Here is a 17,909-nt window from a genome sequence, read left to right as displayed (position 1 = left end):
TTCAAGAGGAGCAACATCTTCATCGAAAAACTATAACTTACACACCTTTTTCAGTCATAGAAGGAGTCGAAGAAGCCATGAGAGAAAACGAAAAGCGGAAGATAAGTCGAAGGAGGACGATGAAGTTCAAAAACCACAACAACAACAGCAGCATCGAAGAACAATAACGAGGTTTAAAGCAAAAACAAGGGTTTTTGAGGAAGAAACCTGGTGATGGAGTTAACTGAAGAACCAACAGTGAAAGAGAAATGGCGGAAATTAAGAAAGAGAAAGTACTGGTTGTCAAAAAGAGAATGAAAAAAGATTCAAGGGTCCAACCGACGAATTAGAAGAAGGTACGACCGGAGGAGAAGGTAGCAGGTCATAAAGATGAAGATAGTGGGGAAATTCATGGCGAGAAACGCGGCATGGCCAGCATCGTGGAAGCCGAAGCGATTTCTTCCCCTCGTGCCAAACACACGAGTGGAAGAAGGGGCATAAATATAGATGTAAACAATCCACAGACATAGGTGGAGCAATCCTAGGCAATGTCGTACCAGTGACAAAGGAAGAATGAAGCACCGAATCATTCCCTTAAAGCCTGAAGCTAGCACGTGAACAAACAGAGCTCGGATGTGATGGAGAGAAGTCTGTCGGACAACAAAGTAATAAAGGCTCTGACAAAGTAGTTGGAAAGATAAGAGGAATCTGGTCAAAGTAGGACTCGGGGCTAGTAATATCGGGCTAGGAATAAAGGACGACGTCGGATCATACTATACCAATCAGTCAATATCGGGAAGAAGAACATCGAGAGCTCACCAAGCCTGGGACGACACATAGGGAGGAATGTCACGTGATGCCCAAGAAGAACAGCAAGGAAGATACACTACGACACACACTGTAGTTTGGATGTACCATCAGGAGAGCCTAAAAATAGAGAGCTTTGTAGAGAGTGGAGGGCCAAGTAATTTCAGAGAGAGAAAAGTGTTCTAATACCATTGTGAGAGAATAGAGAACCTTTGTGTGAGAATCGTCACTTGTAACCTTGAATCGGGTAATAAGATCATCTTTTTAACACCGTGGACGTAGGTAATCATACCGAACCATGTATATTTTGTGTTCGTGTTCGTCTCTTGCTTGTTTATTTATGTTATGTGTTCTTAAGATTCATTAGATGTAGTAGTAGAATTTTCCACATCTTCACATAATTAGTTAATTTTCCTTACATCCATATTCCAATTTCGACTCTTGTCAGTGCATATCTGTTTTGAACTAATAAAACCTTAATCAAAGCAAAGAAAATGATCAATCAAAAGCTATTATTGTTATTAGTGTGAAACTCTTGTTAGTTCATACTTGTCTTGTCTTGAAATAGATGAAAATGATTACTTGGTACTTCAGACATGCAAAAATGTAAACTTTTGTCACTGCCTTCTGTGACTAATAGTAACTGAAGTATTCTTATTTTCCCGTGCTCTTCCGACTATTTTTCAGGAATTAAGGCCATCTCCTTGACTCTTTCCAAAAAATGAAAGAAAAAAAGAGTACATCTCCTTGGTTATATTATCTTCATGTGTTTCTTTTGTATCTCCACACCAAGCCGCCATCAAATGCGACAAAAATCCCTCATAGTACGAAGTAATAACTTTAGACATTCATTACAATATCTTTTTTGAATCGGATACAATATATCCATGTGGCCTATATCGTTTAAACGTACAATAGCAAAATTGTAAACCCCTTCCAAAAAGTGAAAGTGTGAGAAGTGGTAATCGATATAATTGAGATCAGGTATACTTCATTGTTGGTCTTTTTTGGTTGGGATAAGTACCCAGCTAACATTTATCCAATATTAGGGGTTGGTATCTAGACTGGATGTTGACTTGTGTTGGCTTATTTAAGTGATAAAGAGGTCTCCAACAACTGCAACACAACATCTTCTTATTTATACAGATTGACGTCATCCTTCCTCTTCACTGTGTTCGTAAATTTCAGACAAAGAGGTCTCCAACAACTGCCTCCATTTTTGCTTCTTTCAGTTTCAGATGAAATCCAAATAAGAATTTATTTAATATGGGTTTAATTATGGTTTTGAGTTGGAATTTGGATTGGGATTTAGGGTTTCAATTGCTTCACAATAGAATTGATTCAACTAGGGTTTAATTATGGGTTTGAGTAGGAATTTTGGTTGGGATTTTATTAGGGTTTCAATTAGATTTGATGAAAGAAAAAGAAGTTATTAGTTCTTACTGCAGATTTAAAAGAGATGAGTTGCAGATTTTAGATTTAAACATAATCTCTTATTGATTTCAACTATTTAAAGTTTTTTTTCCATTATTGAAAACAAGTATATTCTTGGTGTTTTCATTGTTCATGAAGGAAAATTAGTGATATTATTTTAGGGTTCTTATTTTCTTATGAAACTGTGTTTCAAAAAAAAAAAAATTATTTTGCAACTACTACTGTTTGTTTCTGCCCCGTAAATGGTGGTCGAACTTGAGAAAATGGTACACTGTTGTTGATGACGCTAAATAATCAAATTTAATTTATTTTTTTTAATAACTGGTAAACATAAGTCAAGATTTTAGTGGTCAATGAGGGTCAACGTCGAGTCCAAGCACCAATCCTTAACATTGGACAAATGTTAGACCAAAGACTAGTGTTTGACAAAACCTGAGTACTAAAATCTAATTATTCCTTTTTGATTTTACAACAGTGAAGGTGATACCTTTTCACATCCATGTGTACCATACAACTTAAGATCAAACTGTTAATTACCAACACACTTCATAGTAACCATATCCCCATGGCCTAATTCATGTGCTTCAACAAAATCAGGCCATCCTTTTCGGAAGGATAAACCACCACATTCTTCCTCTTTAACCTTTACATAATAACATCTTGATTTCTTATAAAATCAAACAAACAGTAAAAGAACAAACCTTAAAAATTTTAATTTCTTGACTAAGTTTTATCCTTCAATTTATAAGAACAGGATCCAAAAGAGATGATTTTCTATCAAAGATTATCACCTGCGACCCAAAAAAAAAAGAAAAGAAAGAAAGAACATAAAAATAAAATAAAAAAGTAAAAGAAAGGGAGGAGAAGAAGAAGAGATAAGTTGTGAATGAAACAGAAAATAAGATTAAGGTTTAAGAGAAAGAAAAATTAGGGTTTGAGAAAAAGAAAAAAACTACAAATCGGTTATGAGGTGCATACACGCATAATAAGTGTGATAAATATGATGTTCTTGTAAGAAATATTGGTGGTGTGAAAAAACACGAGGTTTCTGTTGGTCTATATTCTTTTGGTGGGTCCACAAGCTCTAAGAAGAGAGATTTTTTCAGCTTTTAACCACAACAAAGGAAATTCACCTTAAATCATATTATTAATATGGATGGATAAAATAAACTTGCTTTGCTGATTTGTATTGAAGCTTTTGTTAGATATTGGAAGTTCTAGAAAACCATCTGCAACTGCGTAAGTTTATGAGGAAATGGTTTTACAGTTGTCTTATATTGATAGATGGGTAGTTCTTTTTTCTTCTCGCGGATAAAATCAAATTCAGTTCTTCCTATATCTTCGCTATGAAATCAGGGTGTTCATTCCTTCTTCTCCATTCACCACCAAAACTGCAAGTTTGGGGATTTGGTAAGTTTCTCCTTTTTTTTTTTTTTTTTTTTTTTTTTTTTTAATTGGTGTTTTTGTAGTATATTTGTTACCAGATGTTGTAATCCCTTCTTATCTTTGTTCTTTCTATATCAATCAGATTTTTTTGGTTTAGTAAATAGAAACATTTTACCACAAGTTTGTATAACCAGTAGAATACTATTTCAATACACTCATATTAGGGAGCTAAAAACCAACTGAAAAATATTTCACTAATCACTCATACTAGGTAATAGATATATATTCCTATTGCATATGTTCCTGCAAAAACTTTAACTTAAAAGAACCTTCATGCTATGGGTTTGCAAATAAAAGATGAAGGTTTACTTCTTGAAGTTTTCTTTAAAGGAAAAGTAGTACATAACTGCTTCCTTCAGAGTGACACTTGTTTTGGTTTAATAAGTTATTTAATCCCTATCAAGTATTTTATCAAACAGTTAGAAGTAAGTTTTATTGAATCTGTTCCAGATTTGATTACAATGAATAAGCAACCAAATGTCTTACAACATTCAGAATGCAGCAGAAAAGAATTCTATCCAAATTAAACCCGTTCTTTTTTGATTTGGGAAGAAACCACACACAATTGGGTCAAAAAATTGAAAACCATCATTTACCAATTCAACAAAAAAATCTACTAACAAAATATTGGAAAACTAGGGAAAACGAGAAACTTACATTGTATGAGCATAGGGTATCTCCAATTGAGGATCAACTATCCTATTATAACACAATTTCAATTTCATATACTAACTTTGATTGAGAGAAACCCTTATTATTCTTATACACATCGGCCACTCGGCCTACACCTCGGGTGTACAAGCGACAAAATCGATACACCTCGTCCAGTAACTCGTCCTACACCTGGCATATATCAGGTCTGATTCTGGGGCTAGGCTTTGATACCATGTTAAAGTCTGCGGGCATCCAACTCAAAACCAATTGGCAATGAGTGGAGCGGCCCTTCCATATTATATTTAAGTTGATTTTGCGTAATCTAGCAATTAATGTTGGATTATTTTCATTTCACATGCCCCTTCACATGTAAGGCCGATCATTCAGACTAACACGTGGACCTAAGTATGAGTGACCAGTCAATCGATAACTGGTGTACATGTGATTAAATTGGTACACAACGGCCACTCGGCCTACACCTAGGGAGTACAATCGACAAAATCTGTATACTCCGTCCAGTAACTTGGCCTACACCCAGCGTACAACAGATTTGTGTCCGGGGCTTGGATTTGATACTGATACCATGTTAAAGTCTATAGGCATCCAAGTCAAAACCAATTTCCTAGAAGTGGAGAGGCCCTTAATATATTTAAGTTAATTAAGGTTAATTAATTACCAATATGGGACTATTGTCCTTCAATTTCCACACTCCCACTCACGTGTACGACCAGTAACTCGGCCTAACACGTTGACCTACGTACGTAATGATCAAAGTCGGGTCATGAGTGAAAAACACAAGTGACAAATTCAGTCATGGTGGCAAAAACCGGGCCTACTCCCTGCATACGGGCCTAGATCTGATACCATGTTAAAGCCTGCGGGCATCCAACTCAAAACCAATTGGCGATGAGTGGAGCGGCCCTTCCATATTGTATTTCAATTAATTATGCGGAATCTAGCGATGTTGGACTATTGTCCTCTGACACCCCCCCCCCCCCCCCCCTCACGTGTAAGGTCAGTCATTCAGCCTAACACGTGGACCTACATACAAGTGACCAGTCAATTAATAACAGGTGTACATGTGACTAAATCGGTACACATCGGCCACTCAGCCTACACCTCGGGTGTGCAAGCGAAAAAATAGGTACACTTCGGTCAGTATTTCGGCATACACCCGGCGTATAGCAGGTCTGGGTCTGGGACTTTGCTGTGATACCATGATAAAATCTGAGGACATCCCACTCAAAACCAATTGGCAATGAGTGTAGAGACCCTTCCGTATTATATTTAAAGTTAATTAAGGGGATATAAGCAATGTGGAATTATTGTCATTTCACAGATAATTTGATGACCGGATAACACAGGATGGTCGTCTGAACATCTGATTCTGCCTTGCGGCTTAAAGATAGGTTTGAAGGTAAGAAATTACCGAATGACCTGCACTTTTTTTTGTTTTTTCTTTTGCTTATGCCAGGAGTTTATTTGACATTTTTAATTTATCGGTGAAGTAGTTTGTTAGGGTACCGACCCTAAACTCGTCATAAGCCCATGGGTAAAACTCAACTCAAAAACCGGTTGACTAGATGAAGGAACCCATTGACTTATAAACTACCCAATTAATCCCCATCTAACCAATATGGGACTAAGGTTCCAACATCCCACCACGCTTCCAGACCCAACGTCCTCGTTGGCCCACTCTATCGACACTGACCCGGCGGTAGTCATTTCCTTATGGCAGCTCCACTCGACTATCAGTATTCAATGCGATGACAACTAATCCCATACATAGATGCCCCTACACCTTAATCCAGCCTATAGGTCACCCCTTCCATGGAGCGGGTATGGGTCGTGGCGGTTGGCTCTGATACCAAATGTTAGGATACCGACCCTAAACTCGTCATAAGCCCATGGGTAGAACTCAATTCAAAAACCGTTTGACTAGATGAGGGAACTCATTGACTTATAAAATATCCAATTAAGCCCCATCTAATCAATGTGGGACTAAGGTGTCAACATAGTTAATGATAAACTCGTTAAATGAAGGTGCTTAAAATCCTTCAAACTATTATTGAACGTAAAAAACATGCAAAATTGAAAGAAAAATTGCGTAGATTGAATATGTCTTGAAGGTCCACCCCTATGTACCGTCCAAAAATAAAACCAACAAAAATAAAAAGGACTTTTTGAGATGGTCATACGACCAGAGAAAATCATAAAGATAGTCTGGATACAAGTCTAGGAACCGGCTAAAAAGAAAAGTGGGAATGTTATAAATGTTCTCCATTTTTGTTGATTTTGCACAAATACTTTCGAGGCGTAAAAAATAGTTTTTTTGAAGTCAATTTGACAAAGTTGCTTCCACAAAGTTGTATAAAATTGCGTCCACTTCTCGAAGAAATTTGTGCCAGTTGTGTCCATTTCTGAAAGCAACTTGTGCTAGTTGCTTCCACTTTTCAGAAAATAGGGGTACTTTTAAAAGTTGAATAAAGATAAATTTTAAGGGGAAAATTTTTAGGGATATTTAAATAATGTTCCCAAAAGAAAAAGCACCGTCATTCCTGTAGGAGTCCTGGTATGCACTTATGAGTGCGTTGAGGCTGCACTAGCAACTGCAAGATTTCTTACTCAATTGTCCTTTTTTTTCTTTTTGTTTTTTCCAGTAATCTGAATTTCTAAACTTTTTTTTTTCTCATTTCGTGGAATCATGGAAGATGAAACCATAGGTAGTGACGATATATAGTGGTTTGTGAGATACTAACGGTTCCCAAAAGAAAACCATGGAAGTAGAATTCGGGTGAAATCACTTATGCGATTCAAGTGCGTTTGTAAACATTGGCTTGGTTGATTCAAGAAGACTCATACTTCATTTGTTTACATCTATCCCGGTCAAAAACACACACATCTCTCTTTTATGTAATAATGGATCCAGGAGATTGATACACGGATAAAAGATTTACTGGACGAGATGAGTTTTTCTTGACAGCTGATTGTTGGGTGCAATAATCAAAAACAAGGAAAAATCAAATAAGTAAAAGTTATTGATACTTAGCTTCTTTATAATGGAAGTGATCGATTTGATGAAACGGACGAGCTCCCCATATCTCTGTGACAACAATAAGGCAAAACCTTGAAAAAACAGAGCGAGTCACGTGTTCAACACGTTGCCCTTAAGACATTAGCGCTTAGCTACACTCAAGAGTGATGTTATAACCCTCACAGAACGAATATCTCCAGGATAAAACACCCTACTACACCTACTACTAGCATATATAGTAGATGCTCAACTTGAGCTTGGCAACTCCGAAAAAAACATAAAAGAAAACTTGAACACTTGAGAAAACAATATAAAATATTTTTTTCCTTAGGGTCCCTCTAAATATAGAGCAAACCCTTTCCCATAGATTTTACAAAAGTAGTGAATTTGTTTATATAATTGACAAATATAACTTAAGAAGAAAAACTCCCCGATGTGGGACTAAAAGGTTTATATAGTTTCTTAAAACTACTAAAAATTGGAAACTCCACAACGTGGGACTAATAAGTTTCATTCACAAAATAAAACAATAAATTATAATTTTTTAATAAAACTTCAAAAAATTATTTTTTATTAATCGTTTTCCAACAATACCCCACATGAATGAAAACTCAATAAAACATGAAAACACAGATAGATCTTGGTAAATCAACATCCCAATCTCACAATCCAAACAGACTGATCGTGCATGTGTTGAAATCATACTAGTCATTTCTACGTCCTCTCCCTCACACAAAAGTGTGTTGACCCCAGGGTCATACTATGGATTGCACAAATCATAATAGTATTGAGAGCTTTCATCTTTAGTTCTCACATGGTGAGACTATAGGTATCTTTCACCAAAGTGAAAAAGAATGAACTAGTGAACCCTTAGTGACCTTTAGGTTCTAAGTTCCAGTAATACCAAAACCATCAAAACGAAAATCACATAAAAAGCGCAGGAAATACCATTTTAGGCAGAGGTCTCCATGAGGTCTTGAACCTTTGCTTAGTGAGATATTACCGGAATTACTTGCTAGAGACAGTGAACTATGTCTTGAACTTCTAGCATTTGATGTAATTCGCGATAACAACCACGGGTGATATCTCCAAGGTTGCTGCCAAGCTTGTGCCGTTTTGTCCAATTTGGCCCTGGACATATCATGTTTCTCAGAATGCTCTAGAGAATCAAAGATCATATTCTCATAGGAAGCGGCACACTTCCTCATTCAGATAGGTGAGTTTCCATAAAGAGTATTACTGCTACACCCCACTTCAATCTTAAATTGAAACTATAAAACTCATTAAGACTTCTTATAAGTCATCCTTCACATGCAGTCACACTATGAAGTCTACGCCATAGGGAAGGGACAGAGAATAAAATTCTCTGAGAGTGTTTACCTTTTCCCACCACAAATTAGTTGTCTCATTCGAAACCTTGATCTTGGGATCTCCGGTCAGCAAGGTTGAGTATCCTTCATGGCAAGTTTAATTTATGAGCTTAAACCCCTTCCCCCTCGATGCATTTCTAACTATCTATTTGGATAAACCTTTCGTCAAAGGTTGCGCGATATTCTCCTTGGATTTTATCCAATCAATGGAAATAACGCCGATTGAGATTAGTTATTTTCAGCTTGAGCTATTATAGCTTGGCTAACACAATGTATAGATATAGCTGGCACAGGCCTATGCCAGAGAGGAATGTCTTCTAAAAAGCATCTTAGGCACTCGGCCCCCTCTCGTGCTTTATCTAACTCAATACTCTCAGATTCCATAATGAATTGAGCAATATATGTTCGTTTGTAAATCTTCCGAAAACAAACCCTCATGCTAGAGTGAAACATATCCACTCGTAGACTTAGACTCCTCTGAGTCAACTATCCAGTTTACATCACAAAGTCCCTCAAGGACAACAAGATACCTTTGATAAATCAAATAAAAGGTAATAGAGTATTTTAGGTACCATAATACTCTACTGAGTGCATCTGAATGTTATTGCTCTGGACTAAAATTATATCTACTTAACTTACTCACAATATAGGAAATGTCTGGACTCTTACAGTTCATTAAATTCATCACACATCCTATAGCTCTTGAGTATTCAAGTTAAGATACTCCATTACCCTTTTTTTCTTGAGTCTACAAGAATAATCGTACGGAGTACAAGCAGGATTACAATCACACTGATTGTATCTCTTAAGCACAAATTCAACATAATGAGAATGCCTAAGACTACATATGTTAGATTATTTTCTAATCCTCATCCCTAAGATTACATCAACAGGGCCTAAGTCTTTCAAGTCAACGTTCTCATTCAGCGCATGTTTTTAGTGGAATTAATCACATCTATGTTTGTATCAAGTATAAGCATATCATCAACATACAAGCATACAATCACACAGGCATCCTTAACAAGTTACTTGTAAATATACTTGTCAGATTCATTAACTTAAATTCACTACACATTATCACATGATCAAATTTTCCATGTCACTGTTTACGTGCTTATTTTAGAAACCATACAAAATTTTGTTCAACTTACAAGCTTTTTCATCATAACATTTCACCACAAAGTCTTCAAGTTGGTCTATGTAAATTTCTTTATCTGATTCACGATTTTAGAAAAGCTATCTTAACATCCATATGATGTATCTGTAATTTATTTTTTACAGCAATAACAATTAGTATCTCAACGGAAGTAAATCTCGTCACATGTGAATAAGAATCAAGGAAATATACACCTTATTTTAGTTTATAGCCTTTAGCTACCAACTTAGTCTAATATTTTTCCACAGTTCCATATACCTAATGTTTCCTCTTAAAGACTCATTTACATCTCATGGTCTTACTCTCTAGAGGTAAATTATAAACCTCCCAAGTCAGGTTCCGACGGACTGAGTCCATTTCACTAAATGAAGCTTATTACCAGAATGGGGTTTCAGTAGATATCAAGTCTTCTTTACAAGTACAGGGCTTAGACTAAGCTAGACATGTTATGAAGTCGGCTTCATAAGAAGTCTCAAGTCTAATTGTTTTAATTCTCTTAGGCTCAACCTTAACTCCATCTTCCTTTAAGATAAGTTCTGACTATTTGAAAATAAATCTAGGGGATCAACATCACATATCTAATGAGGTACATGATTAAGAATAAACATGTTCAAAGAACTTAGCAACCCTAGATTCCGTAATAATATTCACACCAAAGCCAGAAAAAATCAGAACAAACTACCAAAAATCTATATGTATAAGTATACTCAGGATATCCTATATGAAGACACAATCAACATTTTTGGTTTCTATCTAGTTCTTTTAGGAAGAGGGATGACAATCTTAGTCAAACACCCCCACACTTTGACGTATTCATAAGAAGGTCATCTACCTTTCCATAAATCATATGGAGTTTAATCTGATCCTTAAGGGTACTATATTCAAGATATACTAGTTAAGAGGACTTCCTCCCCCCACAAGGCCGCAGGTAATCGTGAACTAATCAACATGGCAATTATCATCTTCTTAAGGATACAGTTGTTATGTTCAAGGCTTCTAATTGGTTTTGAACTTCAAGTTTATACATCTTAAGGCTTCTAAGGAATCATCTTTATCCCTAAGAAAGTATACAAGATAGTACCTCGTACAATCATTCACGAAAGTTATAAACCACCTTTTACCATAGTGGTTTTGGGTTGAACTCATGTCAACTAGGACTAACTGAATTAATTCTAAGAGCTTAGAATTATTATTAACATTTGTGCTAAAATATTTTATAGCATATTCATTTCACTTTTGAGTTCAAGATCCAAACTAAATTTGGGTACGTATCCTATGCGAGGCAGTTTATGCATTGACTAAAAATTTTACGGTTCCATGTCTACCATGCAAAACATTGAAAGACACACAAAAGAAAGCACAAGAATCAACTATGTTCACTTCATCAAATTTTTCTTTAAACTTATATAGACCCTAAGTCCTATAACTGTCGCCTAAAAATCAATGCCCTTAGTTATAACAAGTTTTCCAAATTTAATTAAGATCTTCAATTTTTTAACATCTTCAAGAGAACAAGATACAAGATTCTTTCATATGCTCGGAACATGAAAACTTCATTCAGTGTGAGAATATTACAGATATGAGCTTATGCTCGACCTTTCCCTTTTATGCAACCTCTGTCACAGATGAGTTACTCATATAGAGTTTCTCGACATCCCTTATCTTCTGATAAGAGGTGAACAGGTCTCTGTTTCAACAAACATACTTAGTGGCTCCAGAGTCCACCTACCAGTCTCTCACATTGGTTATTAAAATAACTTCCGACATCATGTCAATGAACTCGTTCTAATTTGTTTCAACTAAATTAGCATTAACTTTATACTTATTAAGGTTTTATGTTGTCTACACTTTAATGCCGTATGGCCAGGAATTTTACAAACATAAAAATCACCCTTAATTAAAGTAATTTCGGATTCAGTTTTACGAAACATACCTTTCTTATGAAGACTATGCTTAGAGTTGTGTTTGATGTTCTCGCCTTTGTTAGCTTTGGAAGACTTGTGTTCATCCACATGCGCCTGGTAGCCATGTTCCTTTTCAATTTCATGTCACAAACTTCGTTTATACTCTGACCACGGACACGGTAATTTCCCAATCACCTTTCTTATGAAGACTATGCTTAGAGTTGTGTTTGATGTTCTCGTCTTTGTCAGCTTTGGAAGACTTGTGTTCATCCACATGCTCCCGGTAGCCATGTTCCTTTTCAATTTCATGTCACAAACTTCGTTTATACTCTCACCACGGACACGGTAATTTCCCAATCACCTAATACACCACATCTCACAAACCTTAGATCAGATAAAATATGAGTTTTCAAGATAATATCTAGATTTATAAACATCGTTTGAACCACCATATCAAAAAACTCATGGTTACCCCATAAAAACTACTTTAGTTAACAACAAAATTCTGCTCGTTAGAATTTTTCAGGAACGTTTCTCTGTTTTGTAAAATATCGAAAAAATACTTTTACAACTCCAAAAATTCTGAAATTTTACGTGGGTAACTATCAGGATGTCTACTACGTTATCTCAAAAGGGTTCATCTCATTCTAGGTTAAGAGATAAACTCGAAACTCTACAGCTGACCAAAAATTCGTTTTTTGTTTTTCACTCCACAATTAACATCCATGATTCACAAACCAACCAACCATTTTCGATTATTACAAATTCTAATGTCTTAAGATTGTTGAGTGCAATAATCAAAAACAAGGAAAAATCAAATAAGCAAAAGTTATTGATACTTAGCTCCTTTATAATGGAAGTGATCGAATTGATGAAACGGACGAGCTCCTCATATCTCGCGACAGCAACAAGGCAAAACTTTGGAAAAACAGAGTGAGTCACGTGTTCAACATGTTGCCCTTAAGACATTAGCGCCCGGCTACTCTCAAGAGTGATGCTATAGCCCTCACAGGACGAATATCTCCAAGATAAAATACCCTACTACACCTACTACTAGCATATATAGTAGATGCTCAACTTGAGCTTGGAAACTCCGAAAAAACCATAAAGAAAAAACTCGAACACTTGAGAAAACAATATAAAATATTTTTTTCCTTAGGGGTCCCTCTAAATATAGAGCAACCCCTTTCCCATAGATTTTATAAAAATAGTGAATTTGTTTATATAATTGATAAATATAACTTAAGAAGAAAAACTCCCCGATGTGGTACAAAAATGTTTATATAGTTTCTTAAAACTACTAAAAATTGGAAACTACACAACGTGGGACTAATAAGTTTCATTCACAAAAGAAAACAATAAATTATAATTTTTTATTAAAACTTCAAAAAATTATTTTTTATTAATCATTTTCCAACACAGACTTGTCATTGGAAGGCGTAGCAGATATTCAGAGCTTAAGAAGGACAAACTTGTTCTGTTATGATCAAATTTTAGGACCGGTGAATGGTTTGATCTGTTTCATTGATAAGCACAAGTATGCTGTTTTCGTATATAATATCAACACAAGAGAAGCATCACCGTGGATTCGCTCGACATTATTTCCGGATCAAAAGAAAAAGCATCCAGAAAGATACACCCAGGGTTCTTGCCGTCCTACCTGTCAGTTTGGATTTGATCCTACCACCAAGGAACACAAGGTGTTGTGTATGTGGAGTATATCTCGAAGAGGCAGTAATTTTTCTGAAGTCCGCGAGATCTTGACTTTAGGAAAAGGTACTTGGAAAGGATAGATGCGGTACCACCTTGTAATCTTGGTGACCGTTTGCCTTGCGTGGGTGCGAGTGGCTCTATATATAGCCTGCACCGATATGCTTACTCATCCGCAGGAATTGCATCGTTATCCTTTATTTATTCGGAAAATGGGTCATTTGTCCAAATATTTTTAAATCACGGTTCAAATGGACGAGTAAAAAATAGTTTGGGTGAAATGGCCAAAAAGAAAATAGTAAGAATGAAACTGGTTTCATCCTACCTTAAATTTAAAAAATAGCAAGGATGAAACTGGATACATCTTATGTAAATTAAAAATAAGAAAAAATATTTGACAATGGGCACGATGAAACTATTTACATCCTGCCTATTTTTACATTTTTGTCCATTTAAACAGTATCAAAATCTAACTGTCTATTTCATCCAGAAATTATTGATTTTGGTCTTTTTAACCAATTTTGGGTTATTTATTGAAGCGTTTGATGTTGGAACTGAAAAGTTCCGAACGATTCAAATCCCAAATTTCATTCCAGATCCACCTCTGGATCGAGATGAACATTTGCACAGCTACATCCGTCTAATGGAACTATACGGTTCTGCAGCAGTAGTACTTAGATTAAGCGCTTACACTGTCAAGCTATGGATATTGGACGATCGTTTTCATGATAATGAGAAGGGCAACAGAACTTCGGCCTTTGGAAATCTTGGTGACGGAGTTTGGACCGTGGACATTATCATATTACCTTTTCCTTGGGATATAAATTGAGCTCTCAGCATTTATGCTGTTGTTGGAACGTTCCAATCAATCCTCCTAAGTTATAGAGCTTTCAAGCGATATATAAACTCCGTCTCTCTCCATTCGTATAATCAGAAAGAAAAGACTTTTACAGAAATACAGATATTATAACTAATGGAGCTCACATTTAAATTCCAGGTTTTTCCTGCATTAAAGTTTTTACACCTTTTGTCGAAAGCCTGTTGTGTTGGAAATAATTTAAAATATACAGGATTTGGTTAATTTTGTTAAATAATATTTTGGATTAGATTTATTTATTTGATTTTTATAAAAGAAAAAAATTAGGAAATGTTAAACGTCTCGTAATTGGGGACGTGTGAAAGTGGGCAGGTCTGATCCTACTATTTAGGAATAGTTGAACGTGTTTTATATTGAGAGTAGTGGCTAAAAATTAGGGAATTAATATGACTGGGTTTGTAGGGTTTTAGAGTTTCTGTTATTTGTAAAGCCTATATAAGGCAGAGTTTAATTAACGAAAAATGCAGAAGAACATTTTTATCAATGTAGAGTTTAATTCCGGGCATTGTGTGTTTCAATCTCTTTCTCACTCCTCTCCGTGCCATGTTGGGAAAATCTCACATTTTGCGTGTTCAGTCGAAAGCAGTGAAGCAATAGCGATGTACTAAATTCCAGTCTCCAGTAGTATCTTGACAAAATACAATTTTTTATTAATGGATTATTTTCTTAGTACAATTTCACTCTATCAATAAATTTCAATTAGTACAAGTTTATCTCTACCTTATCAAGTGCATAACATCATAAAATCTTAATTATAATTGCTCAGCGAGGATTGTTCATAGACCCGATAACATTGGTTTCCAAGCTATACACGCTAGATAGATTGACTGAACTCAACAACATACTATGGAGGTCTATTGGCTCTGATAGTAAACTTGTTGTGTCTTCGTAGTACTGCTGCTGAGTATCCCATCCGCTGGGAGGCTCTAACCTTGTCAAACTTAGCAAGTCTGCAGCAACTTGCTTCATTGTTGGTCTATATTTACCCTTCCAGTTCAAACATTTCTTCGCCAACACTGTAACTTCTAGAACTTGTTCCTGATTTCCCACATTCTTAAATGGAGCATTAATGAGTCGGAACACGTCATGCTTGTCTGCTAAAGAAACAAAATACGTTGCAAGATTTCTTTGTTCTTCGGGTCTTTCAAGACAAAGTGGTTTTTCTCCTGTTAAGAGCTCCAGAAGCAAAACACCGAAGCTATAAACATCACTTTTATCTGTTAATTGGCTTGAATTGAAGTATTCCGGATCCAAATATCCCAAGGTACCTTGAACAAGGGTGTTTAGACGAGTCTGATCCAAGGGAACCAACCTTGATGCTCCGAAGTCTGAAACTTTAGCAATGTAATTTTCATCCAGTAATACGTTTGTAGACTTTATATCTCTATGAATAATTGGTGGAGATGCCGCAGAATGTAAATAAGCAATTGCGCTTGCAACTTCAGTAGCAATTTTCAGACGACTTTCCCAAGCCATGGAGAACAACTCAGTAGCGCCCTTAGAATAGATATGCTGGAAAAGGGTACCGTTAGATACAAACTCATAAACAAGCAAAGGAACTTCAGTCTCTAAACAACAACCTAAGAGATTCACTACGTTTCGGTGGTTAATCTGCGTTAAAATCACAACCTCATTTACAAATTGTTCAATTTGAGTCTGGTCAATTACGTTCGACTTCTTAATTGCAACAACACGATTATCAGATAAAGTTCCCTTGTAAACTGTACCAAAACCTCCTTTTCCTAGGACTTGACTTTCATGATAATTGTTGGTTGCCAATTTTAATTCTTCTTCTGTAAAGATCTTCGTTGAGTCTACGCTACCTTCATTCGATGTTAATTGCTTTCTTAGTAGTAATCCTCCATTTTTCTTAAAGAAATTCTCTTTAGTTTTGAATAGTGTTTGCTTCCTTTTGCTTATGTAGAAAATTAAGCTGCATAAAATGGCTAACATGAACCCTAAACTAATACCTACAACAACATCAATTATTGCAGTTATATACAAGTTGGTTATTTATATGTACGATATAAATGAGTATGTGAGGAAGTGAATGAGTAGGCATTAAGTAACATACCAAGTGCAACCCTTATGACTGGAAATCCTTCCTTCGTTGCATGTGCCGGTTTGATGACGATAGTGCAGCCACTACCATGTCTCAATCCATCACCGGAACTACCTTCTGGACAAGCAGAACAATTATAACCGCCATTTGTATTGGTACAGATCGCAGAGCAGGGGTTGTTGTTTTGATCCTCACATTCATTTACATCTGATAAACACTAATAAGCGCTCAAATCAATATAATCTAATTAGCGTATGACGGATCCATTTACATTTAATTGTTTTTGCAGAACATACCTTTGCATCCAAGATAAGGGTTTCCTTCAAAACCTTTATGGCAAGCGCAACGATATCCAGGGTTATTGATTGCTTCACTGCAAAAACTATTATTCTTGCATGCATAAATAGAAGATTGTACTTTCGCTACCTCACAACTCTGAGCTGCTATAGCCCAATCAAGTACCAATGGCAAGACCATGCTAGGCTCAGTAAGGCGTCCTCCGAATAGAAGATCTGATGCTTGGAATGTGTATTCTCCTATTTCAACCAAGAAGCCAAAGTTGCACGGACTGAAAGACAAAATGCTGGGTGAAAACTCACTCACCGTTGCGTCAAATAAGTTCAAGCTCTTTGGAATGGTTCTCTGGCAACACCCAGCAGTGTCATTGCAGAATCCTTCTACCACATCTGCCCTGCTCGTACATGTTGATATACATCCTTCTGTATCACCCTTCATACTCAAATCTGTGTTGCACCCAATCCCGATAAACATATTTTTTGTATATGAGAAGGTAAATGGGGTACTTCGCAAATCCAATGTGTAAAGCGGTTTGTCTAACACCAACTTGCCTGTTTTGTCGTCGTAACATTTTGAAGCTATGACTGGGTTTTTAATGCGAAATTCTGTCTCTGTTATACTTAAAATCTCCAAGTGGTAATTAGCTAATCCAATAAAGGGTTTAGGGGGATTGTAAGTAGTATTGCATACAATGTAATACAACTTTCCATCATTATCTTCATCATATGAGCAATCACCTATACCGAATGGGTATGGAATAGTAATATTCCCACATTTCGATTGGCAACCAGGTTTCACCTGTTCGATTGATGATTCAGCTGATAATGATGAAAATAGGGATGCCAGAACTGACAATTCTAGTAGAAGTGATAATGGTGGAAACATTTCAATTTCCTTAACCTCTCTAAATTTCCTTGTGAATACAAGTGTTCCACATATATTCAAAAACTCCAATTAAGGCCTAGTTTGACTTTGGCAATAACTCAAGTGCTGAGTAATTAATTTGCCCATGATGTAAAGCAGTCACAGCACTACTTGACCTCATCTATGACACTTCAATTTTGTTTATTCTTTCTGAAAGCAAGTAAGAACGTACATTCACAGCGCCACCAGTGATTGCAACTTACTTTCTCCTGATCAACTGTTTGTGATGTGTAGTGGCGGGGGCAGCTACCATAA

General features: G+C 36.2%; 1 protein-coding gene across 1 annotated transcript; it reads right to left on the bottom strand.

Moving 5' to 3' along the window:
* Window positions 1-15,133: 15,133 nt before the first annotated feature.
* LOC113329841 (wall-associated receptor kinase 2-like) lies at window positions 15,134-17,615 on the bottom strand. Its single transcript, XM_026576665.1, has 3 exons — window positions 16,730-17,615; window positions 16,446-16,640; window positions 15,134-16,341 (listed from the first exon to the last, which is right to left on the bottom strand). Exons 1-3 carry the CDS (start codon window positions 17,613-17,615, stop codon window positions 15,134-15,136), a joined length of 2,289 nt encoding a protein of 762 aa, XP_026432450.1.
* Between the last annotated feature and the right edge of the window lie 294 nt (window positions 17,616-17,909).

Source organism: Papaver somniferum, unplaced genomic scaffold (genome assembly GCF_003573695.1).
Source record: "Papaver somniferum cultivar HN1 unplaced genomic scaffold, ASM357369v1 unplaced-scaffold_117, whole genome shotgun sequence".
Lineage (NCBI taxonomy): Eukaryota > Viridiplantae > Streptophyta > Magnoliopsida > Ranunculales > Papaveraceae > Papaver > Papaver somniferum.
This window is presented reverse-complemented; position numbering and strand designations above follow the sequence as displayed.

Coding starts and splice junctions, on each gene's coding strand:
- LOC113329841 (XM_026576665.1), bottom strand. CDS start 17,615: ATGTTTCCACCATTATCACTTCTACTAGAATTGTCAGTTCTGGCATCC. Junction 16,641..16,729: donor CCCTTATCTTGGATGCAAAG/GTATGTTCTGCA, acceptor AGTGTTTATCAG/ATGTAAATGAATGTGAGGAT. Junction 16,342..16,445: donor AGTCATAAGGGTTGCACTTG/GTATGTTACTTA, acceptor ATGTTGTTGTAG/GTATTAGTTTAGGGTTCATG.